At 38.5% G+C, this 12,787-nt stretch overlaps 1 protein-coding gene across 1 annotated transcript in view; it reads right to left on the reverse strand.

Annotated features, from left to right (window-relative positions):
• Positions 1–1,066: 1,066 nt before the first annotated feature.
• The window catches only part of HOOK3 (hook microtubule tethering protein 3), a 104,257-nt gene continuing 92,536 nt past the window's right edge, over positions 1,067–12,787 (reverse strand). Inside the window, exon 22 of the mRNA XM_082608429.1 lies at positions 1,067–11,065. Coding sequence (XP_082464555.1) covers positions 10,925–11,065 — 141 coding nt within the window. The 3' untranslated portion in view covers positions 1,067–10,924. The remainder of the gene's footprint in view (positions 11,066–12,787) is intronic.

Below are 12,787 nucleotides of genomic sequence, written 5' to 3' on the forward strand. Positions count from 1 at the left end.
GGAGCTTGTGTGGGGAGCGGCCTGACCACCCTTGGGCGATCACCCAAGAGTCCACTGTCCACCCCAGCCTGGGTACCACATGTGAGAACAGTCTTCGGACGACTCTAGCCTCAGCCATCACCTAGCTGGGAGCGAATGAGGGGCCCGACAGAGAGCAGCTGGGGCTGTGCCCAGCCCCGGGAGAGCACATTGTCGTTAAGCCCACGACGCCGTGCAGTAGTCTATGGCGCTCGAGGCTGACCAGGGGCTTCCGGCTGGGACACACTCTAGGTGGGAACTTTCCTGTGTTGTGCCCCATTTGATCACACAGCTATTTCAAGGCAGCTGCTTTAGTTTTTGTGATTTACCTACCTTCTCATCCCCTTCTCCTTTGCTTCAACGTTCAATACCCAGGGCAGACACTCAATAAAAGCTAAGCTGGATATGGTTACCTCCAGGCTAATGAGTGAAGAACACTTACATTTCTCTTTCTGACATTAAAATGTCATATTAACTGCAAATTAAAGTGGGCACTATTTTGGTTACGTGCATACCAGGCTTGTTTGTAAATACTGGTGCTCACTTCACTCTGGAATTATTTTAACGTAAGTTTAATCGATTTCGCCACTGCTGCTGCCGTTTTACGTGACACTGAAGATGCCATATTTCAATCCTGTCTAGGGTGCAGGTGGGGGAAGAGGGTGAACTTTAAGGGTCGACAGGCAGGAAAAGGGGCATCTATGGCTTAAACAGGATGCTTCAACAATAATGCCTTATATTGTGAAAGAATGTAAGTACCTACCATTGGTTCTTGCTGGACTGTCTGTGGTAAGAGGGGAGAAGCCATGTTTACCTTTTATCCCTCAGAACTTTGGACAGTCAGCTTACACACATTGTGAACCAGCCTAAATCAAAACAAAACTTATCCTAGGTACTGGGAAAAAACTCAAAGACTATTCCTGATTTACAGCCAGTCAGCGGCATAATATCTAAATTGACAGGACAGTATGGCAAGCGGATGGATACTATTAGACAATTATTAAACATGCGTTTGTACGGCCTAAGAGCAGAAAAAATCTAAGCTGAGTTTTTATACAAGTCTTTATTTACAACTTGTATGACAACTGTACACTTTCTGCAGCCTTGAAAACATTTTTGTACTTGAATGGGAAAATATAGTTTGACCAAATCTTAACTTTATTCTTCATATACATATACTATATGCATACATATAAACATATACATATAATTAATACCATAACAAGTTGGCAGTCATAAAATTAAAATGAATAAGTGATATCAAAAGGAAATACAATATAAGTTTTCAAAAAATTAAAAATCTGTCTTCTGGTGATTTCTTGGACTTTACGTTTTTGCAATTTTGGTGAAAATTTCTCACAAGTCATTTACCTCAGAAAAAATAGTGAGAAAACCCACAAGTCTAACACAGAGTAAATGATTGGTAAACTTGGTAAACAGATGGAAAACTGCTTGGATGCCATTTATGTACAATGTAGTTAAAACTGTATTGATTCCATTTGTTAGGTGAGAGAGAAATTTAGAGTTCCACGTGGATTTCCTTTTTGGATTATGACTAAGAATGAAATCATGAAATTACGAATTCAATAGTCAACCAGAAATAAGAACATACCTAGCAATATCCTTTTTGAAAAGGCTAAACTGCAAGGTGGATAACTACAATGTCAAATATCAAACTAACAATTCACAGAACAATCAGTAATACTTAAGACATGAGTATAAGGCTTTAGAGCTGGGACTGTAACCAGTACAACTCCAACTCCAATGTACTAAGGTGTTTTCCAGCTCATCTGAAAAGTTTAAAAAATACTATAGGAAAAAAAAGCCTCTTTCTATCCCCAAATCTTTGATAGAATTTGTTAATCAAAATAAGGCAAATTATTAAATTAGATATGTTTGAATTTTACCATTCATTACACAACCAGAAATTGGGTGTTATAAATGGTGGGGCAATTGTCAAAATATGAAAACTGCAAAACAAGAGTAAACCTGGAAATTATTCTTCTGAGTACAAATCTTTATGAATTACACATAATCTGTAAACAGCTAGTGACAGCAATGGCATTTCAGTGCATCTGAATTTTAAATAACTAAGGCTATTAAAAAACCAAAAGCTTACTATTAAAAAAATTAAAAGCCCCCAAATGATTGATTGGCATTTGTGTACAGTCATTTCCTGTATTTATACTAGCATGTTCTTTCGTATTTCAAGCACATTGAAAATCTCCCTTAACTAGTAATATGAGTCTCTGTAGAACACACATTAAATTAGACCACCATGAAAATAATAAAACAAACTCAAATCACACCATTTAATCATCTGTACTTGAATAACAATAAGAATTTCATTATAGTTGCTTGGAATTTGACACTACTGGATCAAGTCTGCTGCTTGATTAAAAAATTTAAAAACGAAGAGGAAAGCATCTGACTTCCTAACGGGATAGTTTTCACTAAGTACCAAGCTGACTCCAAAGAGTTATGATTAGCCTCTTATATTCATTAAAAAATTCAAAGATGCATCTGTGTAGATCCTTTTAGTTATGTTAAGCACTTTAGTAAGAGGCCAAGTCAATTAATAAATCTTAAAAAAATGTTTCATTAAGTTGCTGGAATAAAATCTTTGCTTCATACATGAAATTTAATTTGATTCATAATCTAAGTAATTAAGAGCAAGAAACTATGAAGAAAATCAAAGAAACTCTTTGGATCTTGATATACCTTTTAGGTAGAAGATGATCAAATGTGGTTTTAGGGGGAGAAACAAAAAAAACTGTTGGCAACTCTCCTTAGATCTATACAGATTTAAAAGTAACAGAATAGGGCTTCCCTGGTGGCGCAGTGGTTGAGAATCCGCCTGCCGATGCAGGGGACACGGGTTCATGCCCCGGTCTGGGAAGATCCCACATGCCGCGGAGCGGCTGGGCCCGTGAGCCATGGCCGCTGAGTCTGCGCGTCCAGAGCCTGTGCTCCGCAACAGGAGAGGCCACAAGAGTGACAGGCCCGCGTACCGAAAAAATAAAAAAATTAACAGAATAGAAAGATTTAAAGGTTACAAAACAGAGGAATATGATGTTTATCAACTTTTACTTGTAAGTTAAGCATTCATCAGTTTCTGCTGGATAAATGTTAGAAACTGTATCATTAATTTTAAAAGACTACTTAAAAAAGGAAAAAAACCTGAAGATACTGTTATGATTTATGAAGTTATTTAATAATATCACTTAAAAAGTAAAGTGCTAAGAATCTGTTTAAAAAATACATTGAAAACTAGTTTCAAAGAATGGGGTTTTGATTTTTCCAGGGTCTTTAAAAAGCGCTGGTATTAATTTTTATAAGAAAAATAGCTTTCTTTAATGATGCCGGTAAAATCCAAGAGTATCATTAAGTCAACTGGATATCTTTATTTTGTCCTTATTCTCTCTTTGGGCACCACAGCACTGTCAAAAGCATTTTCTGCAAAGATGGAAATGTTCTATATCTGTGCTGTCCAAAATGGTAACACACTTTCCACGGGTGGCTTCTGAGCACTTGAAATGTGGCTGGGGGATTGGGGAACTGAATTCTTCACTTTACTTAATTTAAATTAGCACATGTGGCTGTGAACTGGCTAGTGAATTGGACAACGCAGGTCTAGAATCTACTCTTAACTAGATTAACAAGAAGCCAACGGATGCCAAAGACATTTAGAAGGTGACTTACCCACTTACCATTTCGTCCTTGTGTGTGTGTGACTGTGTGTGTGTGTGTACAGGTGTGTTTCATTGTTATTTTTTTACTCGGGGAGGATAAGAGTGGCTCTTCCCTCAAAGGTCAGAGTCTAGCCTTCTCTATTTGTGCTTCTCTCTTCTAGGTGACCTGCCCACGCCAAGCATACCGGCAGAGTGGGGGGTAATGCAGAAGAAAGCACTGCAGAAACACTTCACACCATAAAAGCATTTTTCTCATCCAGAAACGCAAAATAAAAAACTTTAAGAGAAAGTTCTTATGAGCAAATCTCCCTATTCTTTGGCAGCAATCATCTGTGTCGGCGTTTACGTAACAACAAATATCTCACTCTCTTTTGACAAGGGTTGGAATACAGATATACTCAAGTACAAGCGGAAGAGTCCTGACTCCTCAAAGCATCTCTCAAAAGAATCAGCTGAAAACTCTGCTATATTTGAACTTAAGAAAACGGCCAAGTTCGTAAAGCATATGTTATAGTAGAACTCAAGACTATTTTTGTAGTATCCTGCCCTTGTTATTGTCTGCCTTTTCCCATCACCTCACCCCCACCATTTTCCAGATTCTTGGACTTCACAGCTCCTGGAACCTGGCTTTGTTTCTCCTGTGCTTGAGTACATGCAATGTTGAAGAAACTATGAAAGTGAAGGACAGTTTGCAGGTTTGTATTTTAGGAGACAGGTAAATGGAAGGTAAGAGCATCTTCTGATTATAACCAGTAGACTGTTTACTTTGTATTAATGCAACTTTTGTTTTCAACAAAAAGTTTTAAGTGTGTCTACATTTGAGAGAACTTGGCTTCACGAGTACTAACTTATGAGTCTTATTAACGTGAAATATAAAATGTTAATTCATGCCTAGTAGCCCCAACCCAGCTTCAAAGAGAGTTCTAGACTTAGAACTTCAGACCTGACTTTAAACATTTCAGGAACAGTACATAGCCTATTTATTTGGGCAATCTTTTACATTTTTCTTAGTGAGTGTTCCAAAATAAGGAAAAGACCCCCAGTGGAAAAGATGTAAATAGAAAATGCCACAGAAAGGTAGAAGGAAAATAATTATCTAATATTAGTAAAGTGCTGTGAATCTTGCAGTAAAGTATAAATAATACATAAGTGAGTAGAAGTAGTAAATAATATTAAGACATTCATCTCTAATAGTGACATCTATAAAATAAACACACTAGAGAATGTATATACAGTAACCACTGTCCATAGGTTGACAAACACACCGAGAATAAACATGAGTCCCTTTTATAACTTTTACAATATAAATGCTCATCAAATTATTTTCCTTTGTCAATTTAGAGATCTCTAAGGCAACGGTGCCTGCGCAGAAGTCTCCCCCACACAGTAAAGCCTCAGCATGCTTTGGTAATTTTCTTTTTCTCACTTTGAAATTGCTCTTCTCGTGATATTTAATTATTCTTTTAAGCTCTGAGTCAATATAATTTAGGATATTTGATAGCCCCATTGTCCTTAAATTTTGAGGCTACGGACACCTTCTCTGATGATTTCATCTGCAGACCCTAAACATCTAATTCAGAGCCTGGCAGTAATGTATTAGGTATATAAAGGCTCTCCTTGAATATATACACACACACATATATATAAAGTCTACTCTTGTCTTCATTTTTGTTTTTTTTTCAAAGAAGATGTTGGGGGTAGGAGTTTATTAATTAATTAATTTATTTTGGCTGTGTTGGGTCTTCGTTTCTGTGAGAGGGCTTTCTCTAGTTGTGGCAAGTGGGGGCCACTCGTCATCGTGGTGCGCGGGCCTCTCACTATCGCAGCCTTTCTTGTTGCGGAGCACAGGCTCCAGACGCGCAGGCTCAGTAGTTGTGGCTCACGGGCCCAGTTGCTCCGCGGCATGTGGGATCCTCCCAGACCAGGGCTCGAACCCGTGTCCCCTGCATTAGCAGGCAGATTCTCAACCACTGCGCCACCAGGGAAGCCCTTGTCTTCATTTTAAACAAAATTTTCTGTGGGGCTACTACGTATAATTAAGGGAGACATGGTTTGCAAACCAGACACAGCAGCGGATCTAGATAACTGCTACGAAGCTGGTAGTGAGTTTCAGCCACCACAGATTTCTTCCCATCTCATCAGATCATCCTATCCTCATGGCTTTAAATCACTATCTTAGATTTAGTAATGGGTTAACAGTTTCAAAATGAAAATAGATGCTTTCCCCTCCACTCATAAACATGTACAGTTAATACTGTGTGCCCAGTTAATGTCCACTGAAGGGAAGGACAATTAGAATATAAATTATTTTTTGTCTACTGTTTTTTATTGAATGATCATGTAATAAAATCAGGAGATTTTATGTAAACTATTACTTTAGGAACATTTGTTAAGACAAGTATAGGTTTAATAGTGTTAGCACTTCTATCTGCCTGGATATTTGTTCAAAATTAGGCCTCTTCTTTTTCCGATAATAGATTCTACTCACTAGGAATGGATCTGCCTTGACAGCCTTCGGTTACTTTCCGATTTCTATGTTCACTTATATACAGCATATAAACCTATCTCACAGAATATTATTGGAAAATGTTAGAAAGCAGAAAAATACTGACGAGAGACGTAATTGCTGAAATAGAATTGTTAGGAAACATCCATAGACCACAACTGCTAAAACTCATATCTTGCCATAATTAGCTTCGGGTCTCTTATTTCTCAAATAAACTAATGTCCCTTTCTCTGTCATTTTAAGTGCAGTGTGAAGAATTCAAGCATACTTCAAGATAACATTAAATATAAGTTTTAAAGTTTTTATATTTATAAATACATGGGAATTGGATTGATAAAAGGCTGTTTAAAAACAAAATTATCAGTACGTATTTTCCAAGAACATAATCAGTGATTTTAAAGAGATGGATGTCATCATATTTGTGCTGTCCTTCATTTTATAAAAAGGGAGATAAATATTGATACTTCCGTGATTTAGGGGGATGGGGAGGGGCAGAAATTAGCTGTGTCGGTAGCAAATTATTTTATGTTTTTTAGGCTTCTGAGAAAGAAACAGTATTTATTGCACAATTTTAGAACAATAAAATTATCTTGCTTAAATTGGACACTAAAATACTTTCAAAATTTTCCATAAAATAAACATATACCAATTATTATTTAAATATGCTTTATACAAAGTAAAAAACTGGATGACAGATACATTGAGAATGGCCTCCCTCATATAAAAACTTCATGATACAAAATATTTGAATCATTATAGTTACAAAGAATTAACTCTGAAATTGCTTTCTAAATGTAGTGAAACTGGGTTGCACATCTACTAAAATAAGCTGCCATTTTGACAGTTGGGACTATAGGAAAAGAGATAATCATTATTGAACGGAAAAACCCTTTTAACATATAAAAAGGGAAAAATTTTAAAACACGCTAAAGTAATTTTCAAAGATTCTGAGATCCCATCTTATTTTGTTCTGTACAGTCCTTCCTACCCTGTAAGGGTAGGACTCCTACTCACTGTTAAGGAGTACAATCCTGCATCAGTTTGACAGCCATTTCTAGGCAAAGAGTCACTTTGTAATATAAGGATAAGAAGTCAAAACATGCTCCCATAGTTTAATGAACAGACAACAAGAAGCATGCTGTTATTTTGCCCCTAGCAAAAAGCAAGATGCCAAGCACCTTCCTCTCCCTTTAGGATCACAGGTTCTTATCCCAGTAGCTGTAAACTAACTAGGTTTACACTATCTGTGGGTTGTGGATGCTTTTTCAGATAAACCTCATGTGTTCCAACTGGGGAAAAGTGTAACACTCCTGGAGGCTGAGATCTGGACCACTGGAGATTAAATGCAGGGAGTTAGGATAAATTCAAAAATTTAGAATTTTATTTCAAGAAAATTCTTATATCAGAATAAAGATTTTCAAGTTTTCAACACAGTGTTATCTTTAAAAGATGAATGCTTGTTGGAGAGCAAGAGACACTACAAGATATTTCATATCATTAGATATGAATAAATAAAACTGCAGTTGAAAAGGAAGTGTGAGTAAAATAGCTCAAAAATAAAATGTACCTTTTCTTCAACCTAAATCCCCCTTCCCCTCACAATCACTTACTGCTGGTTTGTTTGCACAGCACCGGTTTTCACGCCTTGCTGAAGACTGCTGATATATATGGGCTGATGTTTCTGACTGGAAACATTTAGCTCAAGTTTGTACAACTGAGCTTTTATCATACAGACAAAGCAGTAAGACTGTAACAAGATAACAGCGGACAGTATTATCCTTATTATAATGAATCATCTCGTTAGCCAATTTTACCAGGCTGGGCCATCAGACAGAAATAATTCAATGCTGATCAATTTTAGAAAATGGAGCCTTTGTTTTGGGACTTCTTTTTCTTGGTTATTATTAAATAATCAGACAAATACTAAAAGAGGTATGATCGGGTTTTTGCAAGTTTTTTTAAGATACGTACAGCTGCATTATTTACTCTCTTTTTAAGATGAGGTAAACTGTAATATTTGCTGGATTTGTTTTTCCCATTACAAACTTCTTACATACACACTGCAGAATATAAATTTCATGCTTTTGTAGTCTTTAGTTATTAACTCTGTATTTTCTCACCCTGGTTAGAGGGAAAACAGAAAATAAGCTTTTTGTTCACAAGAACTCAGACAGGGGGTGATGGCTCAACCCCAGCCTTAGCGCAGTAACTCTGTGCTGACTCCACAGCGTGCCCAGCGTCATCGCCAGAGAAAGAGAAATGTAAAAATCCTGTCCAAAACTGAGCAAAGGAAACGGGGTCCTCACTGGGACAGCTAAGTTCTATTCCTGATTTTTAAAAAACCATCACAGAATGTTTAGAAATAAAGTTTCTGCTATGGAACGAAAGCAATATACTAAAATTTAAAGATACTGTAAAGGTGAGTGAAACTTACGAACGTAAGCACCAAAATAATGGCATGCTGAAGAAAAATAAGACGGAAAACTTCCTTCTAAAAACTTGGCACTTTCCTCTCCCATTTAGAGAAACATATCTGAGCGGGGGGGTGGGTAGGAGACCAGGACTGGGACAGTAAATAGAGAACTAAAGTTAAAACCTCTCCTCTCATGGGATATAATCCATTTAAGAAACAGCTCATGGACTCTGATTTTCATCTATCTTATTTTGCAGGTATATTTCCCAATAATTTTAATTTTACCAAGTGAATGTTCATGCTCTGTTTTAAAACTGTTGGATCCTTACTCTGATTTGTGAAATAAAGGGACGGGGAGGGGTGGAGGTGGGGGAGGGTTACCCATCTTAAATCATTTTTAATCATTAATTGTCAAAACTTTCTACGTTGATTAGGTCTGCTTGCCCTCCTGAAACCCCACGATGCATTCCACTCGCTGGTTCTCTCCATTACTACTAAGTCTTCCTGCTTTTCTTCTTACCAGGCAGAAGCACTCACACTGAGCACAGACTTCTGTACTTAATGTAAAACATTAGCACAATGCATGAAGTCATTTCTGTGTATATTCTAATACCTTTCTTCAAGTACGGTTTCTGAGGACAAATGAAAACACCTAAAATAGAATTTAGGTCAATTTCTTATAAAAAAAGGAAATAAGGATTTAAAATCAAACACTGGAATATAGTTTCTGAAAATTCTTGATTATGTTTAGCTTGATTTAAAGTTACTCATTTGTATTTAATACACAAAATTAAATGAAACCTGAACTTCTAAATAGCAAGTATATGAAATAAAATCTTCTTAATAGGTGACCTATCCAAAACCGAAAACAAACAAATAATCGACCTAGTTTCAGTAAATTTTTGCTTTACTGGGCTATGGGCTATAGTGCAAGAAAAAGGCTGGAGGGGAACTTAAATATAATTTGGGGCCAATATGGAAAGTTAGGCAGAGACATTTCGTGTTCAAATGAATGACATTTTGCATTTATATAGCACCTTATATAGTCAAAGTGCTTTACAATCATTATTACTTGACAGCCATTCATCAATGTAAATAAACATAGTTTATAATCTGTCAACAAATGTAATAAGCACTTTGGGGCAACCAAATACCCAAGAGAATCTACTCAGTAGCAAACTCTTATTTAGACTAGTACATAGAATTAAGAAAAAATATGACAGCCACCTGTCATAACATCAGACACAAGAAGTCACTTATTGATCCTAACGACTGATACTAAGATGTTAAGTATTAGGAATTATTGAGAAATAGAAGGTTTTATGTTAAGGAATAAGTAAGACAAATGAGGTGCAAGTCAACAAGGAAATTACCCCAAAGGTAAGGCCACCTATGACTCGTAAGTATATAAAAAATACATCTTTTATATACTTTTATATGTGGAGGGCAGTTGCAACGAAATGTCAGCCCATTGCTAGAATCTGATCCTCAGTTACTGTGATATTCCAAAAAAAGAAAAAAAATGAACACACTGCCTGATTTTTTTTCTTCTGTAACTTCTCCCCAAATAACCTAACCAGTGCATTCACTTCTGCCCACAAATAAGATAGTAGGAAATAATGAAATTCTATTTATGTTTTAAAAATAGTTTCCAAATCTTTGGACAAATTTAATTTCCTATAAAACAATGTGAAAACTCAGTTTTTCCCTCTAAATAGTTCTATCAGGTGCCTTAGGTAAGATGTGATTAGCACCTCTGCCAATGTATTTATGTCTTTGCAAAAAGTGCACTTGCCAACCATTTTACATAGTAAGTATGCACGTTATCTGAAGTGCATTTGGAAAACAATTGAAAACACAGATTAATACATCATAAAAAGATTAATTCCCTTTAAACAAAGACATTCTTAGAAAGCATGGTAACACAGAGGCACGATAAAGAATATAAATTGTATATCAATTATTGGCGGAAAATCTAAATCATTACAAAGCCTACACCATTGGGGAAAGGACATTTTCATACAAAGAAAAGTACTACACTAATATACAACACTTTTAATTGGGCATTTAAAAATTTTTTGGCACATTAAAAGGAACCAAAAGGACTACAAAATAAAGGACCAAGAGACTAAAACATTATAGATACAGAAGAGAGAAAGTCCTCAAATGAGAAACAACTAGATAGTAACATGAAATACAGACAAAATATAAGCTGGCTGAATTTCCTGAAATGTTATATGTAACAGAAGTATGCTTTGAATGCGGGGTGTTTTTTATTCTAATCGCAGGACTTGTCTACCTTGCTGTGGCTGGCTGGACGTGGCCCGGGTAAGACCTTCTCGTGCTGGTGGCTTGTCTCTGCCTCGCCAGGAATGACTGCCCCGAACCTGTACTAGCAAGTCTGTCTTCTGCCGCCTTTTTATGCAGAGTCATTCCCTATGTAACACGGAAAAAAAGTCATCAGTGAAAAAATAACGGAACACTCTCTCACAAAAGAAAATTTCATCACGCAGAATTTGTTACATGACGGCATACGGCACGATTGGGAACGTTAACTCTGCTCATGATAGATTAAAATCTTAGAGACATTTGAGTTCCAACAATTAGGTACAAATCTTCTTTTGGAAAAATTAAGGCTTAATTTTTGAATTTACAATAACCCAAACAGTAGATTATAATAGAGAATGATCTTTGGAATACATTATCCATACTCAATCATACATACTTCCCTTTCGAATCAAATGCATAAAGTGATTTTCCAAGAAAAAAAAGGGCAATTGATTGGTAGCAGTTGATTCACGTGGGGATATGGAAATCAGAGGGTTTAGTTAGAATAGAAAACCACAAAAGCACTTGTTCTTTCTTAGGGTGGAAAGTCACACCAGGTATAATACATACCACCACGCTGCTTTTCTTCACAGGCAGACTTGTTAAGGGAAGTTCCTGACGGCTGGCCCCCACAGCGGGCCCAAGGAGCGCAGGACTGGAGAAGGAGGCCTACCCGCTTAGAAGGGGGACGAGCCCACCTGCCGGGCCAAGGGCACCTGAACAGGAGGGAGAACCTGCGGGGCTCTCTAAACGCGGAGGAGCAAACAGTGAGGACCCTGAGCAGATCCGGAAAAAGGGGTTTCGGTTCTCATTTAATAAGCTAGCGAAGAACCCTCGGGAGAGAAGCAGGAAGAACTGGGAGCGGCAGCTTTGTCTCACTGGTGACTGGACGCGAGATGACGGGAGCAAGCGGACGCCAGCCACAGGCAAGGAGGAGCAAGAGCCGGGAGATACGCGGGGCAGGCGCCAGAGGCGCTGGGCAAACCCGCACAGAAGGCAGAAGGCAAGCCAAACCTCCCAACTCCCATCACCTCCAGGGAAACTGGGGTCATGGCTCTGCGTTTCAAACAGACCCCAATGCACAACATTCTCCTCTCCCGTTGCGGAGCACAGGCTCCGGACGCACAGGCTCAGCGGCCATGGCTCACGGGCCCAGCCGCTCCGCGGCATGTGGGATCTTCCCGGACTGGGGCATGAACCTGCGTCCCCTGCATCGGCAGGCGGACTCTCAACCACTGAGCCACCAGGGAAGCCCATTTTTTACATTTTAATTTTTAAATTTTTTTTTTTTTTTTTTTTTTTTTTTTTTTTTTTTTTTTCCCGTACGCGGGCCTCTCACTGTTGTGGCCTCTCCCGTTGCGGAGCACAGGCTCCGGATGCGCAGGCTCAGCGGCCATGGCTCACGGGCCCAGCCGCTCCGCGGCATGTGGGATCCTCCCAGACCGGGGCACGAACCCGCATCCCCTGCATCGGCAGGCGGACTCTCAACCACTGCGCCACCAGGGAGGCCCTTAATTTTTGATTAATCTATATTTGTTAACAGTAATGGTAATGTAAACCCAGTATGATTTCCTTTTTTGTTTTTTAAAATTGTGATAAAAATCTTAAATATGTAGTTTTTGTTGTTTGTTTTTTTGCGGTACGCAGGCCTCTCACTGCTGTGGCCTCTCCCGTTGCGGAGCACAGGCTCCAGACACACAGGCTCAGCAGCCATGGCTCACGGGCCCAGCCGCTCCGCGGCACGTGGGATCTTCCCAGACCGGGGCACGAACCCGTGTCCCCTGCATTGGCAGGCGGACTCTCAACCACTGCGTCACCAGGGAAGCCCTT

Source organism: Mesoplodon mirus, assembly GCF_964341445.2.
Source record: "Mesoplodon mirus genome assembly, chromosome: 20".
NCBI lineage: Eukaryota > Metazoa > Chordata > Mammalia > Artiodactyla > Ziphiidae > Mesoplodon > Mesoplodon mirus.